Source organism: Tachysurus fulvidraco, chromosome 12 (genome assembly GCF_022655615.1).
Source record: "Tachysurus fulvidraco isolate hzauxx_2018 chromosome 12, HZAU_PFXX_2.0, whole genome shotgun sequence".
In the NCBI taxonomy this organism is placed as follows: domain Eukaryota; kingdom Metazoa; phylum Chordata; class Actinopteri; order Siluriformes; family Bagridae; genus Tachysurus; species Tachysurus fulvidraco.
In genome coordinates, this window is record NC_062529.1 from 14073447 (window position 1) to 14089179 (window position 15733).

The following is a 15733-nucleotide window of genomic DNA, read 5'->3' on the forward strand; positions in this document are numbered from 1 at the left end:
GTGCTTTCAGATTACTACGTCACACGGAGGCTGCGTTAGAACTTGTTTATTATCGGGTACCATCGCAACCGTTCACCAGGCTAAAACAACTCCTAGTTAAAAAACAAACTTTCAAAAGCCATGATTTAGTTTTTAGGTAAGTAACATATGTTGTACGCCAGATCATAGTGAGTTCTGGTTGGTGCAAAAAAGGTTAAGATGTTCGTTGGTTTAGATTCGTAACTAATGTGATTTTAGTGTGGTAGCACGCTGGCTAACTTGGCTAACATTGGAGTAGCGTTAAGGGAAATAACGGTGATTCAGACAACACAGATACGCCTTAATAAACAGAAATGTCTGACAAAACTCTCGCTTTCTTTGTAAAATAATTGTCAAGAGTCTGAGCAGTGTGCATTGTACTGTAATTTATTTAAAAAGTTAAATACAAGGTGATTATTTGGGTGTATGTGGATTAGCCAGATAGCTAACTTACTTAAATGATTCCTGCCTTTAAGCAGCTTAAACCATCAGAAGTTGTGTTTCTCACACAGAATGACTTTGCCCCTGAATTTCCGAGAATGCCGGCAGGTAAGGACTTTAAAATCCATTTACATAAAGTAAAATTAAAGTACCACATATCACTATTTTATTTATGTGTATCTATATACCCCTTACTGTACATTTTGCCTAATATTTCACACACACACACACACACACACACACACACACACACATACATAATGGACTTGTTTATTCAGCTTGCACATTTTATTAATGCTATAACATTATAACCTTCTACTTGTTCCTTTACAACAGTGTCGGCACTTTTTTTTTTTGAATGCCATAGCCTTAGAACCATTTACTTGTACTTTTCAACAATGAATCAACATCTCTGCACTGTTATAGCCTTTATATTTATTCACTGTACACATACTATAGCCTTTATATTTATTCACTGTACACATGTTTACATATTTATCTATTTATGCTATTAAATTACATGCTGGATAAGCGGTAGAAAATGAATGAATGAATATTACATGCTGTACATATGTTTACATATTTATCTGCACTTGTCTATTTGCACAATTTGCTACTCCTTGCACTTCTGGTAGATGCCAAACTGCATTTGTTTGCTGTGTATCTGTAATATGCAATGACAATAAAGTTGTATCTGTCCATCTATCTGTCTGTCTATCTATCTGTCTGTCTGTCTGGCTGGCTGGCTAGATGGCCAAATGTATGTGGACATCTGACCATCACACCCATATGTGGTTCTTTTTCAAAACTGATGCCACAAAGTTGTACCACACTCAATTGTCTAGAATGTCTATGTACGCTGTAGAATTAAGATTTCTCTTGCTAGAAAGTTCTTAAACCTGTTTCAGCATGAGAATAGCCCTGCACACTAAGTGAGCTCAAGTGTCATCGAGGTCAGTGTCTGGCCTCACTAATGCTCTTGTGGCTGAATTGGTTAAGCCTCACAGTCATGCTACAGAATGCAGTGGAAAGCCTTCCCAGAAGAATGTAGGTTCTTGTAACAGTAAAGGGTGACCATGTCACTTCATACAGGGATCATACAGGTTTAATGGTCAGGTTTCCAAATACGTTTGACCATATAACATATGTTGTGTCATTTGACAGTTAAATTTGTGTTTTAACAGGTCAGAGTGAAGTGAGAGCAACAACAAGAACCCACATTGATGAGGTTTTAAGGAGATATACAAATCCTCCTTCACAAAAGAAAAAGCCCAAACAACAAACAGTGCAGTTGCAGGAGAATGTTGAGGTATGAAGTTAATTTTGTAGAAATGAAACCAATTAACAACTGATTATTATAATCCATTGTGTTGTTCACATCAAATAGACTAAATATTCTTGCTGAGTATTTTAAATGTTTTGCTCCATTTTGTTCTCCTGCAGCTTCAGACCTTAAAGAAAAACCTGACCAAAGACACTGAGGAAGATGAGACCATTCTCAGTAACACATATGACCCTGTTCAGGAAAGCCCAAGATACACGAAGAACAAGCGCAGGGAGAATGAGGTGTTCACAAAAGCCAACATCAGTAATGTGGGTGAAGAAATGCCCACTGAAATCTCAGAAAGAAAGAAGAGCAAAAGAGCTCTGCCTCCACTGCCAGCTGTTCAAGATAAAGATGATAGTGACAAGACTGCCGTGAAGTCTGAAATAAAACGTCCTGCTGAGGCAGATTTGGGGCAGAAGAAAAAGGGTAAAAAAGGGAAGAGCAGAAGGGGAGATGATGCTGGTCTTACAAAAGCAGAGTCTGAACCTGAAGATGAGCTCCTTCAGGAGTATCAGCAACAGATTACACAGGCAGAGCAGAGAGCTCTGAAAAAACCCCAGCAAAAGAAACCGAGTGAAACACGTCAAGAAATAACTCTATTAAACAATGAGTTTGAAAAGAAAAAGAAAAAGAAGAATCTCAAAGGAACTAAAGGAGAGGAAAGGTGAGAATTTTCAGTACAGTAGAATTATTAGATCAACTTCAATAATTGAGTTGCTACTGAGATTAATGTATTTTAGTGAAAGTGACTTGACATACAGCTAAGTATGGTGACCCATACTCAGAATTCGTTCTCTGCATTTGACCCATCCAAAGTGCACACACACAGCAGTGAACACACACACACACACACACACACACACACACACACACACACACACCGTGAACACACACCCGGAGCAGTGGGCAGCCATTTATGCTGCGGCGCCCGGGGAGCAGTTGGGGGGTTCGGTGCCTTGCTCAAGGGCACCTCAGTTGTGGCTGGCCTGAGACTCGAACCCACAAGCTTAGGATTACGAGTCAGACTCTCTAACCATTAGGTCACGACTTGCCCCATGTGTGATAACTCTTCCACACAATCTTCTCAACTAATTTTTTTTTTACTTTACCATAAACGATTTAACAATTTTGTTTATCTTCCATTTAAAGTTTACTTGACAAACTTAAGATGAATTGTAATGATCTTTTTTCTGTCTTTATACTTGAATCACTTTGATATACAAAGTGAACTTGCATCAAAATGCGTCCAAAGTCGGATGGAATTAGCAGCTGATAAAACTAAATTACAGGAAGACTTTCAAAATGATGTCCCAGAGGAGGAGAAAGAAGAGACAGTCAAGCCTATAGGCAAAAAGAAGAAGAAAAAAACACAAGGTTTGTAATGCAGTACATCATTTTGGCAACTCATTAATCTACCTTTATAGTGTTGACACTTATTGGGTTATGTTGGCAGATGTGATAGTACAGGACAGTCAGACAAAGGAGGATGCATCTTCTAGCCAGGCCTTTGATGATGGCCTAGTGCTGGGAGTTTACATTCACCGTACAGACAGACTCAAGACGGACCTTCTGGTGTCCCATCCCATGGTCAAAGTCCATGTTGTGGATGAAATCACTGGACATTATGTCAAGAAAGAGGACAGGTAGGAATTTGACAGATGTCTATAAAGTAAAAACACAAATCTGCTCAGGATATTATCAGCCTGATTAGTTACATTTTGGTCCAATCTGTAAAACAGATGTTAATATATAATTATGCTGTCATATTCATGCTCCCATCATTGTCCAATTTCTCTGTTATCCTCAGCCACCGTCGAGTGTCTTCCTTTTATGAACAGGAGAATGTCGAGCATATCCTTCCTATTATAAGTCAGCCTTTTGACTTCAGGAAACAAAAGTCAACAGTTCCTGAATGGGAGGAGCAGATCATCTTTAATGAGCGCTTTAATTATTTTCTTCAGCAGAATGATGAGGCTCCGAAGGTCATCCTTATTTTTGAGGTGATTTTGAGTATTGGGTTTTTTTTTTTATTGCATTAATGTATCATTAGTGCTACAACATGACTTAAAAAACACTTTTACTTTTGTTATAGATCCTTGAATTTATGAGCATGGAAGAAGCAAGGGCAAATGCCTCTGCTGACCTGAGTGAGCGAGGATTTCGCAAAATTGCTTGGGCTTTTTTAAAGGTATCACAAAATGCTTTGTTTAGTGTATTGGATTGTCAACAGCCATTATACTGGATTATTGGTATTTCCCCAGTATATAGTGACCTTCTCAAGTATTTAATCCCATCTCCAACCATTCCACATTTTATACAGTACCTTCTGGATTATATCTCATGAACAGACACAAAGTGGTTTCTCTGACAACTTCTTAGCTGCTCAATGACTCAGACAGCTGTCTCTAGACAATTTTAATAATGGATTTAATGGTTCTTTGTGAAACAAACACTGATTAATACGTTTACAAAGAAGATTCTTAGATTCTTATTATCTCAAGAACAAGTAGCTGAATGTAGGATTTAGGTTTAGAATTATCATTGTATCCAGGAGATGTTCTAATTGGATTTTATCTAATCTAATTTTATCTAATTATCAAAATTTTATCTTATTAGAGTTGATCCAAACAGGATCATGGTCTCAAGGTGAAATACCTGATACCATTTTCTTCAATGGCTTCCTTCGTCTTGGTCATACGGAGATGTTATTTACATGTTCATGTTCAAGACCATTTTTTTGGATAGGTAGGATTAGCTACAGTAGCCATCAGTCAGTCGGTATGTTGGTCTGTGTTCATATGTAAACGCTATAAGGAGATTGCCAAGACCCTGAAACTGAGCTGCAGCATGGTGGTCAAGACATTACAGTGGTTTAAGAGGACAGGTTCCACTCAGAACAGGCCTCGCCATTGTCCACTAAGAAGTTGAGTGCACGCAATCAGTCATATCCAGATGTTTTGTTTGGGAAATAGATGTATGAATGCTGCCAGCCTCTTCTAAAAATGATGCACAAGAAAGCCTGGAAACAGTTTGCTGAAGACAAGCAGACTAAGGACATGGACATGTCCTGTGGTCTGATGAGACCAAGATAAACTTATTTGGTACAGATGGTGTCAAGCGTATGTGGCGGCAACCAGGTGAGAAGTAGAAAGACAAGTGTGTCTTGCCTACAGTCAAGCATGGTGGTAGGAGTGCCATGGTCTGGGGCTGCATGAGTGTTGCTGGCACTGGGGAGCTACAGTTCCCTGAGGGAACCATGAATGCCAACATGTACTGTGACATACTGAACAGAGCATGATCCCCTCTCTACAGAGACTGGGCCACTGCATTGCTAAAGAAGCTGAGGGTAAAGGTGATGGGCTGGCCAAGCATGTCTCCAGACGTAAACCCTATTGAGCATCTGTGGGGCATCCTCAAATGGAAGGTGGAGGAGCGCAAGGTCTCTAACATCCACCAGCTCACTGATGTCGTCCTGGTGGAGTGGAAGAGGACTCCAGTGGCAACCTGTGAAGCTCTGGTGAACTCCATGCCCAATAGGGTTAAGGCAGTGCTGGAAAATAATGGTGGTTACAAAAAATATTGACACTTTGGGCCCAATTTGGACATTTTCACTTAGGGGTGTACTCACTTTTGTGGCCATGGTTTAGACATTAATGTGTGTTGAGTTATTTTGAGGGGACAGCGAATTTACACTGTTATACAAGCTGTACACTCACTACTTTATATTGTAGCAAAGTGTCATTTCTTCGGTGTTGTCACATGAAAAGATATAATAAAATATTTACAAAAATGCTAGGGTTGTACTCACTTCTGTGAGATACTGTGCATATATATAAAACGTATCCAACATTTTTATATGTATATTTTATACATTTCTATTATTAATATTTAGCTCGTTGGGACCAACGGTGTGTTGAATGTTGGCAGTAAACTGCGTCTCCAGCTGTACAGCCCTCCACCCAGAGCTAGGAAAAATCCACAAACACTCGAGGTGTTTCAGTGGTGGTCAAAATACCCTTGGAACAGATATGCATCAACTCTTTATGTCACAGTGAAAGGACTCAAACTACCAGAGCATGTAAGAATCACATATAGTAAATTGTTGCTTCAGTTATTTGATCATCTTATAAATCTTAATGTATGTTTTGTAGAAATTAAAATGGTTGATAAAATAAGCTGTTGGTTCAGTTCTTACTGAAAAAAAATCTGACCAATCTGACTGTCACTAGGTGGACCCTAGTATACGCTCGATGATGGCTCTGCAGCAGGAAAGGGGCAGCAGCTCGTACACTGAGCTTCATTCTGAACTCACTCAGAAGACGTTCACCCAGCTGTTGGAGAGCAAGTCAGATGCCATAAAATGGAGCCGTCTGCCTGGACAGGTATCATGTTATAATATTTCCTGTTGCATATTTAAGCATGTTTCAAGAATTTTGTGAATTCAGCTTTCTAAAAAAAATGTAATCCTGCCAGGTGTGTCGTATTCCTAACAAACTGATGCTATCATTCCGTGGAGGTCAGATGGGCTGCTTTGTTCTACGCTTCTCTCATGATGGCAGAGTCCTGGCTGCTGCTTGTGCAGACAGAGATGCTTTCCCTGTTATAGGTCTCAAATATAGCTCCTGTCTAAAATAATAATCTATTTAATAAGTTAAGATTGTGATTTATCATCAACATGATAAACCTGATACAATATTAAATTGGATTATATGGAATGTCTATAGGTTTTTATCCATGTTATGATTTACAGAAATGATGCTGACTTCTGGTGTTTTTCCGTAGTGTATGAGATCCCCTCAGGCAAAGTCCTAGCATCTTTTAATGGCCACCTCAGTATCGTCTATGATCTCTGCTGGAACAGAGATGACACATGCCTGCTGTCAGCATCCTCTGATGGAACAGTCAGGTAACTACTTCCTTGACCATGTTTGGGGAATAAAGAATTGAAATCTGCATCTTTATGATCGTTCAAATCCCATTTCCTTCTGTCAGAGTGTGGAACATTGAAAGACTCCAAGGACTTGCTCAGAAGATCCTCCCCCATCCATCATTTGTGTACTCTGCCCAGTACCACCCTCAAGCCCAGAGCCTGGTGGTAACAGGGGGCTATGATGGACTGCTCAGAGTGTGGAATGTAGACGTTAAAGATGTGAATGGACAACTTTTGCAAGAGTTTGAAGGACACAAGGCTTTCATCAACGCACTGTGTTTTGACAGTGAAGGTACAACGTCTCTCTGGAATTTAAAGATATCAATATTATGCCTATCATTATTGAAACATTTAATTAACTGTGTATTTCTGACACAGGAAGCAGGATGTTTTCTGCAGACAATACTGGCCTGATTATTGCATGGAGTAAAGTAGAGGATGGATCACTGCATAAATCAACATGTTTGTGGAAAATTGAAAAAGTAAATCTATAATAATGCAGAATAATCATTAAACATTAATGTAATACTAATTATGTAAAGGCTTCACAACAATAAGGTTACCATGTAACATGAAATGTTTCCTATAGGAAATAAAGGAAAGTGATCTCAATGGAATTCCAATCAGCTCACTAGAAGTGCATCCAAACGGAAGGCGTCTTCTAATCCATGCCAAAGACAGCGTTTTGCGAGTGATGGATTTGAGAATGTAATTACATTTACATTCATGCAGAGAAACTTGTGCAGTGTTTTAGAATAATACACAGACACTTATGTACTGTATGTATACTTTAATGTGTGTGTGTGTGTGTGTGTGTGTGTGTGTGTGTGTGTATAGTCAGAGCAAATTCAAACCATACCTGCAAAATGCCCATACAACATAACCAATGGCATTTATGTTTGCTTTGTCACTTGTCTGTATATTTACTTTCTAAACATTTTTATGATATAGGCTGGAAATCTGTGACTTTGTCAAACATTGTTCATTGTATTTTTTATTTTTTTGTATAGCTTTGCTATAAAGAAATATATAGGTGCCACCAATTACAGGGAGAGGATAAACAGCACCTTCACTCCATGTGGAAACTTCATCTTCTCAGGCAGTGAGGATGGATTTGCCTATGTGTGGAACGCTGAGACTGGTATGCAGCTCTCATAAGAATATAACTATATAAAGTCCTTTGAGCATGGCAGAATTTTCCTGAATGATTTTCTTAATAAATTTAGAACTGAAATTGAAGAGCAGACAGGATTGACACTACAAACTTTAGGCAAAAGTGTATTTAGTTTTTATATTTTTAAATGGGGGGGGGGGCACGGTGGCTTAGTGGTTAGCATGTTCGCCTCACACCTCCAGGGTTGGGGGTTCGATTCCCGCCTCCGCCTTGTGTGTGTGGAGTTTGCATGTTTCCTCTGTGTACTCCGGTTTCCTCCCCCGGTCCAAAGACATGCATGGTAGGTTGATTGGCATCTCTGGGAAATTGTCTGTAGTGTGTGATTGTATGAGTGAATGAGTGTGTGTGTGTGTGCCCTGCGATGGGTTGGCACTCCGTCCAGGTTGTATCCTGCCTTGATGCCCAAAGATGCCTGAGATAGGCACAGGCTCCCCGTGACCCGAGGTAGTTCGGATTAGCGGTAGAGAATGAATGAATGAATGAATGTTTAAATTCATGTTAATTTTTGAACCATAAATTTGTTTTTGTTTAATTTAACATAATATTAAAGGTATTTCTTTTTTGAATAGACCAACCTATTATAGGTTTTCACTCCAGCCAAGCTGAACTCATCAGTCCTTACAACTCTTTTTAAAACAAGAGCAAATGTCATTTATGTTTACATGAAATGAAAAACTGCAGCCTTCCTGGTTCTTGGAGAAAAGCACTGTGCTTTCTGTCTTCTACTGCAAAACCTGTCAGTGAAGGCCTATTTGTGTTCTCTGATCAAATGCAGGTGATCAAGTGGCTGTTTACTCAGAGATGTGCTATCCTACTGCTCTCCGTGGAGTGGCTTTCCATCCTCATGAACATTTAGTCGCATTCTGTGCCTTTGGGCAAAATCAACCAATTCAGTTATATGTGTATGACCGAAAAGGTGAGTTTACATGTCTGCAGGTAATAATCAAAAAGAAAAAAGCCTGTATGCTGGGTGTAAATTAAACTCTTGGTGTAAATAATTATTTGTTTGTGTGTGGTGGACCTATGATGAACTGGTGACCCAGCCAGCTCTGCTGCTCTTTGTTCAGTATTCATGACAGGCTCTGAGAGGCTCTGGATTTACCCTCACCCTAACCAGGATAAAGTGTTCACTGAACATGCATGAATAAATTTTAACAAATATAGCTATTCAGTATTTCCTTTAAAACTGTGCCTTTGGGAATAACATGCAATATTCTGTGGTATTTAAAACATTTTTCCTGAATTTATTGTGCTGAGGTGCTATCTGAAGGGAATCTTAATAAATATCATATTACAATATGTGCTAGAAATTTATAGAAAAAATCAGCTAGTTCTCCTTTTTGTTGTTAGTTACTCAGTTGGAGCTGGAGAGTATGAGAGTTCTGAACAAGTCTGATACTGCTGTCGGTAAAACCTCGAGGAATCAGACCGAGATCCTTGCATTCCAGGATTCTTCTGCCTATGGAATTGACCGATTTGCCAGTGCTGCTCGCATGTCCCTCAAGATGCAGCGAGTTAAACAGAAATTAGACTCCGTTCTGGTGAGAACATGCAAGGTTCACACGTGCAGATAATGAATAGGACGCATACATATTGCCTCTTCAGATATACTCCGATCTCTCTTGTTTATGGTATAGAATCTTGGTAAGAAAGTTTTTGTTATTTCAGGATTCACATCGCAATACCACTGGCATGGAGTACCTCTATGACCAGGGTGAGTAGTTCTTCCGTTTGTACAGTTTGATCAATGAAATTTTTTTGAATGAAATCAATTTATTTATATTTTCTTTATATTACCTAAGCTTCAGAGGTCATTTTAATTAACACAAATGGATTTTATCTTAATTGAAGGAAGCACGTCTCACTTGGGGAGGGGCTTATCCCATGAGGCAAGTAATCGTGATACAAAATCTTCAGTCAAATATATACATAATTAAGAATCATATGTTTATACTAATTCAGCATTAAATGGAAATGTAACAAGTAACCTGACTTATTGTGTTACAGGTTTTGCATACTTCTCTCCCAACTCCATCTTTGCTTTCTCCTCACTCCAATCTGCAGCTGCCCAGCTCATTTGGTGCTCAGCTACTTCCTCAGGCCCTGCTCGGCTCACAAGCATGTACGTAAATGCTGTGAATGATTTATATTTATTACTAGCCTTACCATACTTAGATGTTAAATGTTTAGCTTTGTGTATTCTGGAGCATTGCTTTGATTTTCTAAATGTTTCCTCACCCCACACAGATGGCTCCACTGCTTTTGGATATCCCATTAGAAGAATACCATCATTAAAGCAACAGGTGAGTGATATTCTGGTTTGTTGGATTCATATTCAAGCAATCAGTTTATAACTGTTAAAAATGTATAGAAAAAATCAAATTAGCTTCATATTAGTAACAGCAGATTGTATGAATTTCCCCAGAGTCTACCAGATTCTGAATTTCCATTACAACCTAAGACTGATGTGGAACGAGTCCAGCAGACGGTACTCATGCTATGATTGTGATGGCTTCATTAATGTTTTCTACTTACAATTCAATTTCTACTCTAAATACTTTTTTTAGTTGTGCTAGACTGTAGCGGTTTTGATCAAGGCCAAGTCCCTGTGAATTGTCTTTTAGGTTGTGACCCTGTATGACTATAACGCCAGTCGCTCTGATGAGTTGACATTACACCGTGGTGATGTGATCCATGTGCTGCACAAAGATAATGACAACTGGTGGTTTGGATGCTTAGCCAGTGGACACCAGGGCTACTTTCCAGCTGCCTATGTGGCTGATGAAAGTATGTAGAGCATTTTTGATCGCAGATGAGCATCAGCTTTTGTCCGTACAGTATAGTGCTTGAAACATGGTTTTTCTTGTTCTCCATACAGAGGGCTTTGATGAAGAGCTCTCACGGGCAATAGAGGCACAACCGGGACCCTTACAGCAAATAAGTGAAGGTGTTAATAGAATCACAGCCACCAAGGTAATTTATTAGAAGAATTAATGATCTCCCTCAGGCCTGAAATACTACTTGCCATACAAGGGCATTCTATGCATTGATATTTTAGGTAATTTGCTTATTTCTAAATATATGCAGTAAGAAGATGGTCTCAATGGTATTCTAATGGTAAATCATAACATTCTTAGTACAGGGGCATCTCAATAAATTATAAATGTTGTTGAAAAGTTCATTTATTTCAGTAATTCAACTCAAATAGTGAAACGTATGTATTATATAAATTCAGTACACACAGACTGAAGTAGTTTAAGTTTTTGGCTCTTTTAATTGTGATGATTTTGGCTCACATTTAACAAACGCACCAATTCACCATCTCAAAAAATTAGAATATGGTGATATGCCAATCAGCTAATCAACTCAAAACACCTGCAAAGGTTTCCTGAGCCATCAAAATGCTCTCTTAATTTGGTTCACTAGGCTACACAATTATGGGGAAGACTGCTGAACTGACAGTTGTCTATAAAACTATTCTTGACACCCTTCACAAGGACGGTAAGCCACAAACATTCATTGCCAAAGAAGATGGCTGTTCACAGAGTGCTGTATCCAAGCAAGTTAACAGAAAATTGAGTGGAAGGAAAACGTGTGGAAGAAAAAGATGCACAACCAACCGAGAGAACCGCAGCCTTGAGAAGTTTGTCAAACAAACTCGATTTAAGAATTTGGGTGAACTTCACAAGTAATGGAGTGAGGCTGGGGTCAAGGCATCAAGAGCCACCACACACAGATGTGCCAAGGAATTTGCCTAAAGTTGTCATTCCTCTTTTTAAGCCACTCCTGAGCCCCAGACAACGTCAGAGGCGTATTAGCTGGCCTAAGGAGAAGAATAACTGGTGCCCAGTGGTCCAAAGTCCTCTTTTCAGATGAGAACAAGTTTTGTATTTCATTTGGAAACCAAAAGGTCCTAGAGTCTGGAGGAAGGGTGGAGAAGTTGCTTGAAGTCCAGTGTTAAGTTTCCACAGTCTGTAGTTTTTTTTTAATTTGGGATGCAATGTCATCTGCTGGTGTTGGTCCACTGTGTTTTTTAAAAAAAAAAAAAAACTGCACCTGTTTTCCAAAAAATTTTAGAGCAGTGGTCCCCAACCCCCGGGCTGCGGACCGGTACCGGTCCGTGGACCTAATGGTACCGGGCTGCCCAAATTATAAATTATTTCCATTTTGTTTACTGTGGTGTATTTCTCTCGGGTTTGTGTGACTTTACATGGAAGAAAGGTTAACCGGGAGCTGAGAGACGCCACCTAAAGCCGCACCAAAATTTCGTGATCTCGGCCCGGGTTTAGGTGACGTCTGGAGCTGAGGGGCTGCAAGTGGCAGTGGCGTTGTAGCTTTGGTGGAAAGAAGTTTTGTATCACTCTTCTTTGTTCACCGGTACTTTCTCATGTTTAACAGTGCTTGGTGTATGTGTATATTGTGTTTGCTCAAATTTAACCCACAAATTAGCAAAAATGAGTACAAAACAGACGTCGTTAGAAGTTAGAAACTCTGCCGGTGTTCTGGATTAAAGTCATGGCAGAATACCCTGAGATTGCCACCACAGCACTTAAATCCCTATTACCATTTCCGACATTCTATCTGTGTTAAGCGGGGTTTTCTGCAGTGACAGCAACCAAAACAAAACAACGGAATAAACTGGATATAAGCAACACACTTCGGGTGTCATTGTCTATTACCCCAGATGGAACCGTCTCGTTGCAAAGAAACAAGCTCAGGGTTCTCAATGATTTAGCGTTGTAGTGAGTTAAAAAGGCATGTTTAAATACAATTATTAATTTTAACTTAATTGTATAGCCCCCACCGGGCCGCGGTAAAAATTAACAAACATTGACCGGTCCGCGGCGAAAAAAAGGTTGGGGACCACTGCTTTAGAGCACTTCATGCCTCCTTCTGATGACCAGCTTTTTAAAGATGCTGACTTCATTTTCCAGCAGGATTTGGCACCTGCCTAAACTGCCGAAAGCACCAAAAGTTGGTTAAATGACCATGGTGTTGGTGTGCATGACTGGCCAGCAAACTCACCAGACCTGAACCCCATAGAGAATCTATAGAGTATTGTCAAGAGGAAAATGAGAAACAAGAGACCAAAAAATGCAGAGGAGTTAAAGGCCACTGTCAAAGAAACCTGGCCTTCCATACCACCTTTGCAGTGAATGATCACCTCCATGCCAGGCCGAATTGAGGCAGTAATTAAAGCAAAAGTAGCCCCTACCAAGTAATGAGTACATGTACTGTAAATGAACATACTTTCCAGAAGGCCACCAATTCTCTAAAAATGTTTTTTTTTAATTGGTCTTATGAAACATTCAAATTTTTGTGTGATTTGGTGGGTTTTTGTTAAATGTGATCCAAAATCATCACAATTAAAAGAACCAAAAACTTAAGCTTCTTTAGTCTGTGTGTACTGAATTTATATAATATACCAGTTTCACTATTTGAGTTGAAATAAATGAACTTTTCCACAACATTCTAACTTCTTGAGATACACCTGTATAGTGTAACGTCTCCAATTGTTTTTACTTCTCGAACTTGTATTACATCTGCTGATCTATTAAACCTGATTAAAATAACCAATAGAAGATTGCTTTGTAAGAAACGGGAACAAACAGTGTTTGTGATTTGCTACTGATTGCTAGTCACTGTCCCATTTTGCTGCAGATGTCTGCAGCGGTCAGTGCCTCTGGGGAGCTGAAGATTCTTTCGGAGCTGGACACTGATGCTGAGGCACCTTCTCTCAAGTAAGACTCACTGCTAACTAATACATTCTATATCAGAAACTTCTCATTGAGACCTAAGATTAAATAGGTAATATTTATAATATAATCGCCAATATACAGTATGTAGTGCCTTGAATGTTTTAAACAGTTACATTTCACTTTATATTCACCTTTGTGTAATGTGTGCATTTCTTTCTTTTTTTTTACTCTTATTTAAAGAAATAAAAAGAAGAAAGAAAAGAAGATGAAGAAAAGTGAGCTCTCTTATGATCTTCCATCCACCTCATCAACCGACCCGGACACTTCTGTTCTATTTACCAGAAAAAAGAGACCTCTTCCAAGATTAGGACAAACCAACAGTGCTTTTATTTCTGATGCTACAAAACAGGAATAATTGATAGACAATTAATATTCTCGAGAAGGAAAAGTATATGCATATTGAATTCAGGACCTGTACATATTTTTAACAATCAAGCCTTCTGTTTGAACATATTTTGTAATTTTATAAGGTTAATTTTAATAACCAATATGTAGTCTCATGTCTTTGAAGTTGTATCTGCTCATTTGATGTAAATTGACGGTAAATGTTTAAATAAAAACAATACAGTATTTATTAAGTAGGTTAAGCCATATTTTAACACAAATTAGCCCACTATCAGAAATTGTACAACGTTGCAATCGTATTTAATTTACATTTATAGCAGGAGTACTGTAACACTCACTGAGCCATTGCTTGTATACTTTAGGGTTGTCACGTAGGTCCACTTCCGAAACATTTGGACTACAATCCGCTTTAAAAACACTCAAGATGCTAATCAGACCTGACTGTCTAGCAAGTTGGTGTCAAGCCATGGCAGAGTGATAGAATTTGCATGTGCTGCGTAAACCTTAGCCTACTGAGAATTAGTTTGTAATTCAATCTCTGAAACAATATTTACATTATTTCATTATTACATATAATATACATTCCATTCTAAAGCAACTTGGACTAAAGCCGAGTTGTGGATGAAGTGCTTGCCTAAAGGTCCAGCAGTATAAACTGAACAGAACTAAATTGTAAGCCTTCATTTCAGAAACCCTGAGCCTTAACTGCAGTTTTCTGTATAGTGAAACAGATGTGATCTGTGGAATCTATTCAAATGCAAATCTTAAACTCTGTAGCAGCCTGATGTCCGTTATATAAAATCAAAGGGGGAAAAATATGCTAGACTAAGTGATAATGTCACTTAAAGCAAAGTAAATCCTTGTTTAGTGAGATTTCCCTGAGAAATATACAGATTCCAAATCTATAATCAGGCCTAGGTAGGATTATAAAATCGATGTTGCACGTCACATTCCTGCTTTGGTCCAGCACTTGTGTTAAGCATGTTAGGTATTTCAAGCCTTTTCAAAAGCTTTAATGATTTGATCACAGACGAATGTATTGATGAATAAAAGCTCTACATTTTATGCACAAAGTGTAATCTTCTAGTGCATTGTGCTTAGTATACAGTGATTTAGCTGCATTTGGGGTCACTGGTACAGGTTAGTGTATATGCATATACATGTTAAACATTTTATAGAATGAGCACACACTCAGCTGGCTAATGTTCATTTTTCCTATTTTTCATTTTAATTGTGGCCATTTACATAAAAAAAAGACATATAGGCATTTTTATCATTATACTGGTTCCAACACAGCTATTATTGACCTACATTTATAATGAAGTACCTCTTTACAGTTAGATGATCAGTGCACAAAGCACAAAAACAGGATGCCACCTTTGCAACAGTCCTGCAGTTTCTATCGTCTGTCTAATCTTTAATGTCCTATTTGTTTCTAAAATAGCTTGATATGTGAAATATGAAACTTGAAAGTGAAGCATCGCAACACCACATCCACAGAGTGATAAAACTGCAAACAAATACCTGTAACAAACACAATTACCTCTGTTCTATTCATCAGGTAATAAGAAATATGATTTTCCTTGGCCAAGCAGTCACACGCAAGCCTTAAATGATCTCAGAAGTCTAAGCTCAGTCACCAGCAGTAAGCTCTGGAGCAGTGGATACACGTGACAAACCTGGTAGAAGGCACAAGAAATGTGCCTTGGGGCATAATGCAAAATTGTGGCAAACGTGGA

General features: G+C 38.8%; 1 protein-coding gene across 2 annotated transcripts; it reads left to right on the plus strand.

Annotated features, from left to right (window-relative positions):
- Window positions 1-8: 8 nt before the first annotated feature.
- On the plus strand, window positions 9-15059 carry ahi1 (Abelson helper integration site 1). Of its 2 annotated transcripts, none has more exons than XM_027172755.2 (27): window positions 9-136; window positions 531-567; window positions 1644-1768; window positions 1903-2450; window positions 3012-3160; window positions 3240-3429; window positions 3594-3786; window positions 3879-3974; window positions 5679-5864; window positions 6016-6168; window positions 6260-6392; window positions 6569-6692; window positions 6779-7008; window positions 7095-7198; window positions 7306-7424; window positions 7727-7857; window positions 8666-8806; window positions 9241-9431; window positions 9559-9604; window positions 9742-9779; window positions 9898-10012; window positions 10138-10193; window positions 10316-10378; window positions 10515-10677; window positions 10769-10863; window positions 13552-13631; window positions 13830-15059. In XM_027172755.2, exons 2-27 carry the CDS (start codon window positions 558-560, stop codon window positions 14002-14004), a joined length of 3654 nt encoding a protein of 1217 aa, XP_027028556.1. In that variant the 5' UTR covers window positions 9-136; window positions 531-557; the 3' UTR covers window positions 14005-15059. The 2 variants fall into 2 exon arrangements, with proteins under 2 accessions (XP_027028556.1, XP_027028557.1); XM_027172756.2 differs by having other exon boundaries at window positions 49-136; window positions 498-567.
- Window positions 15060-15733: the final 674 nt, after the last annotated feature.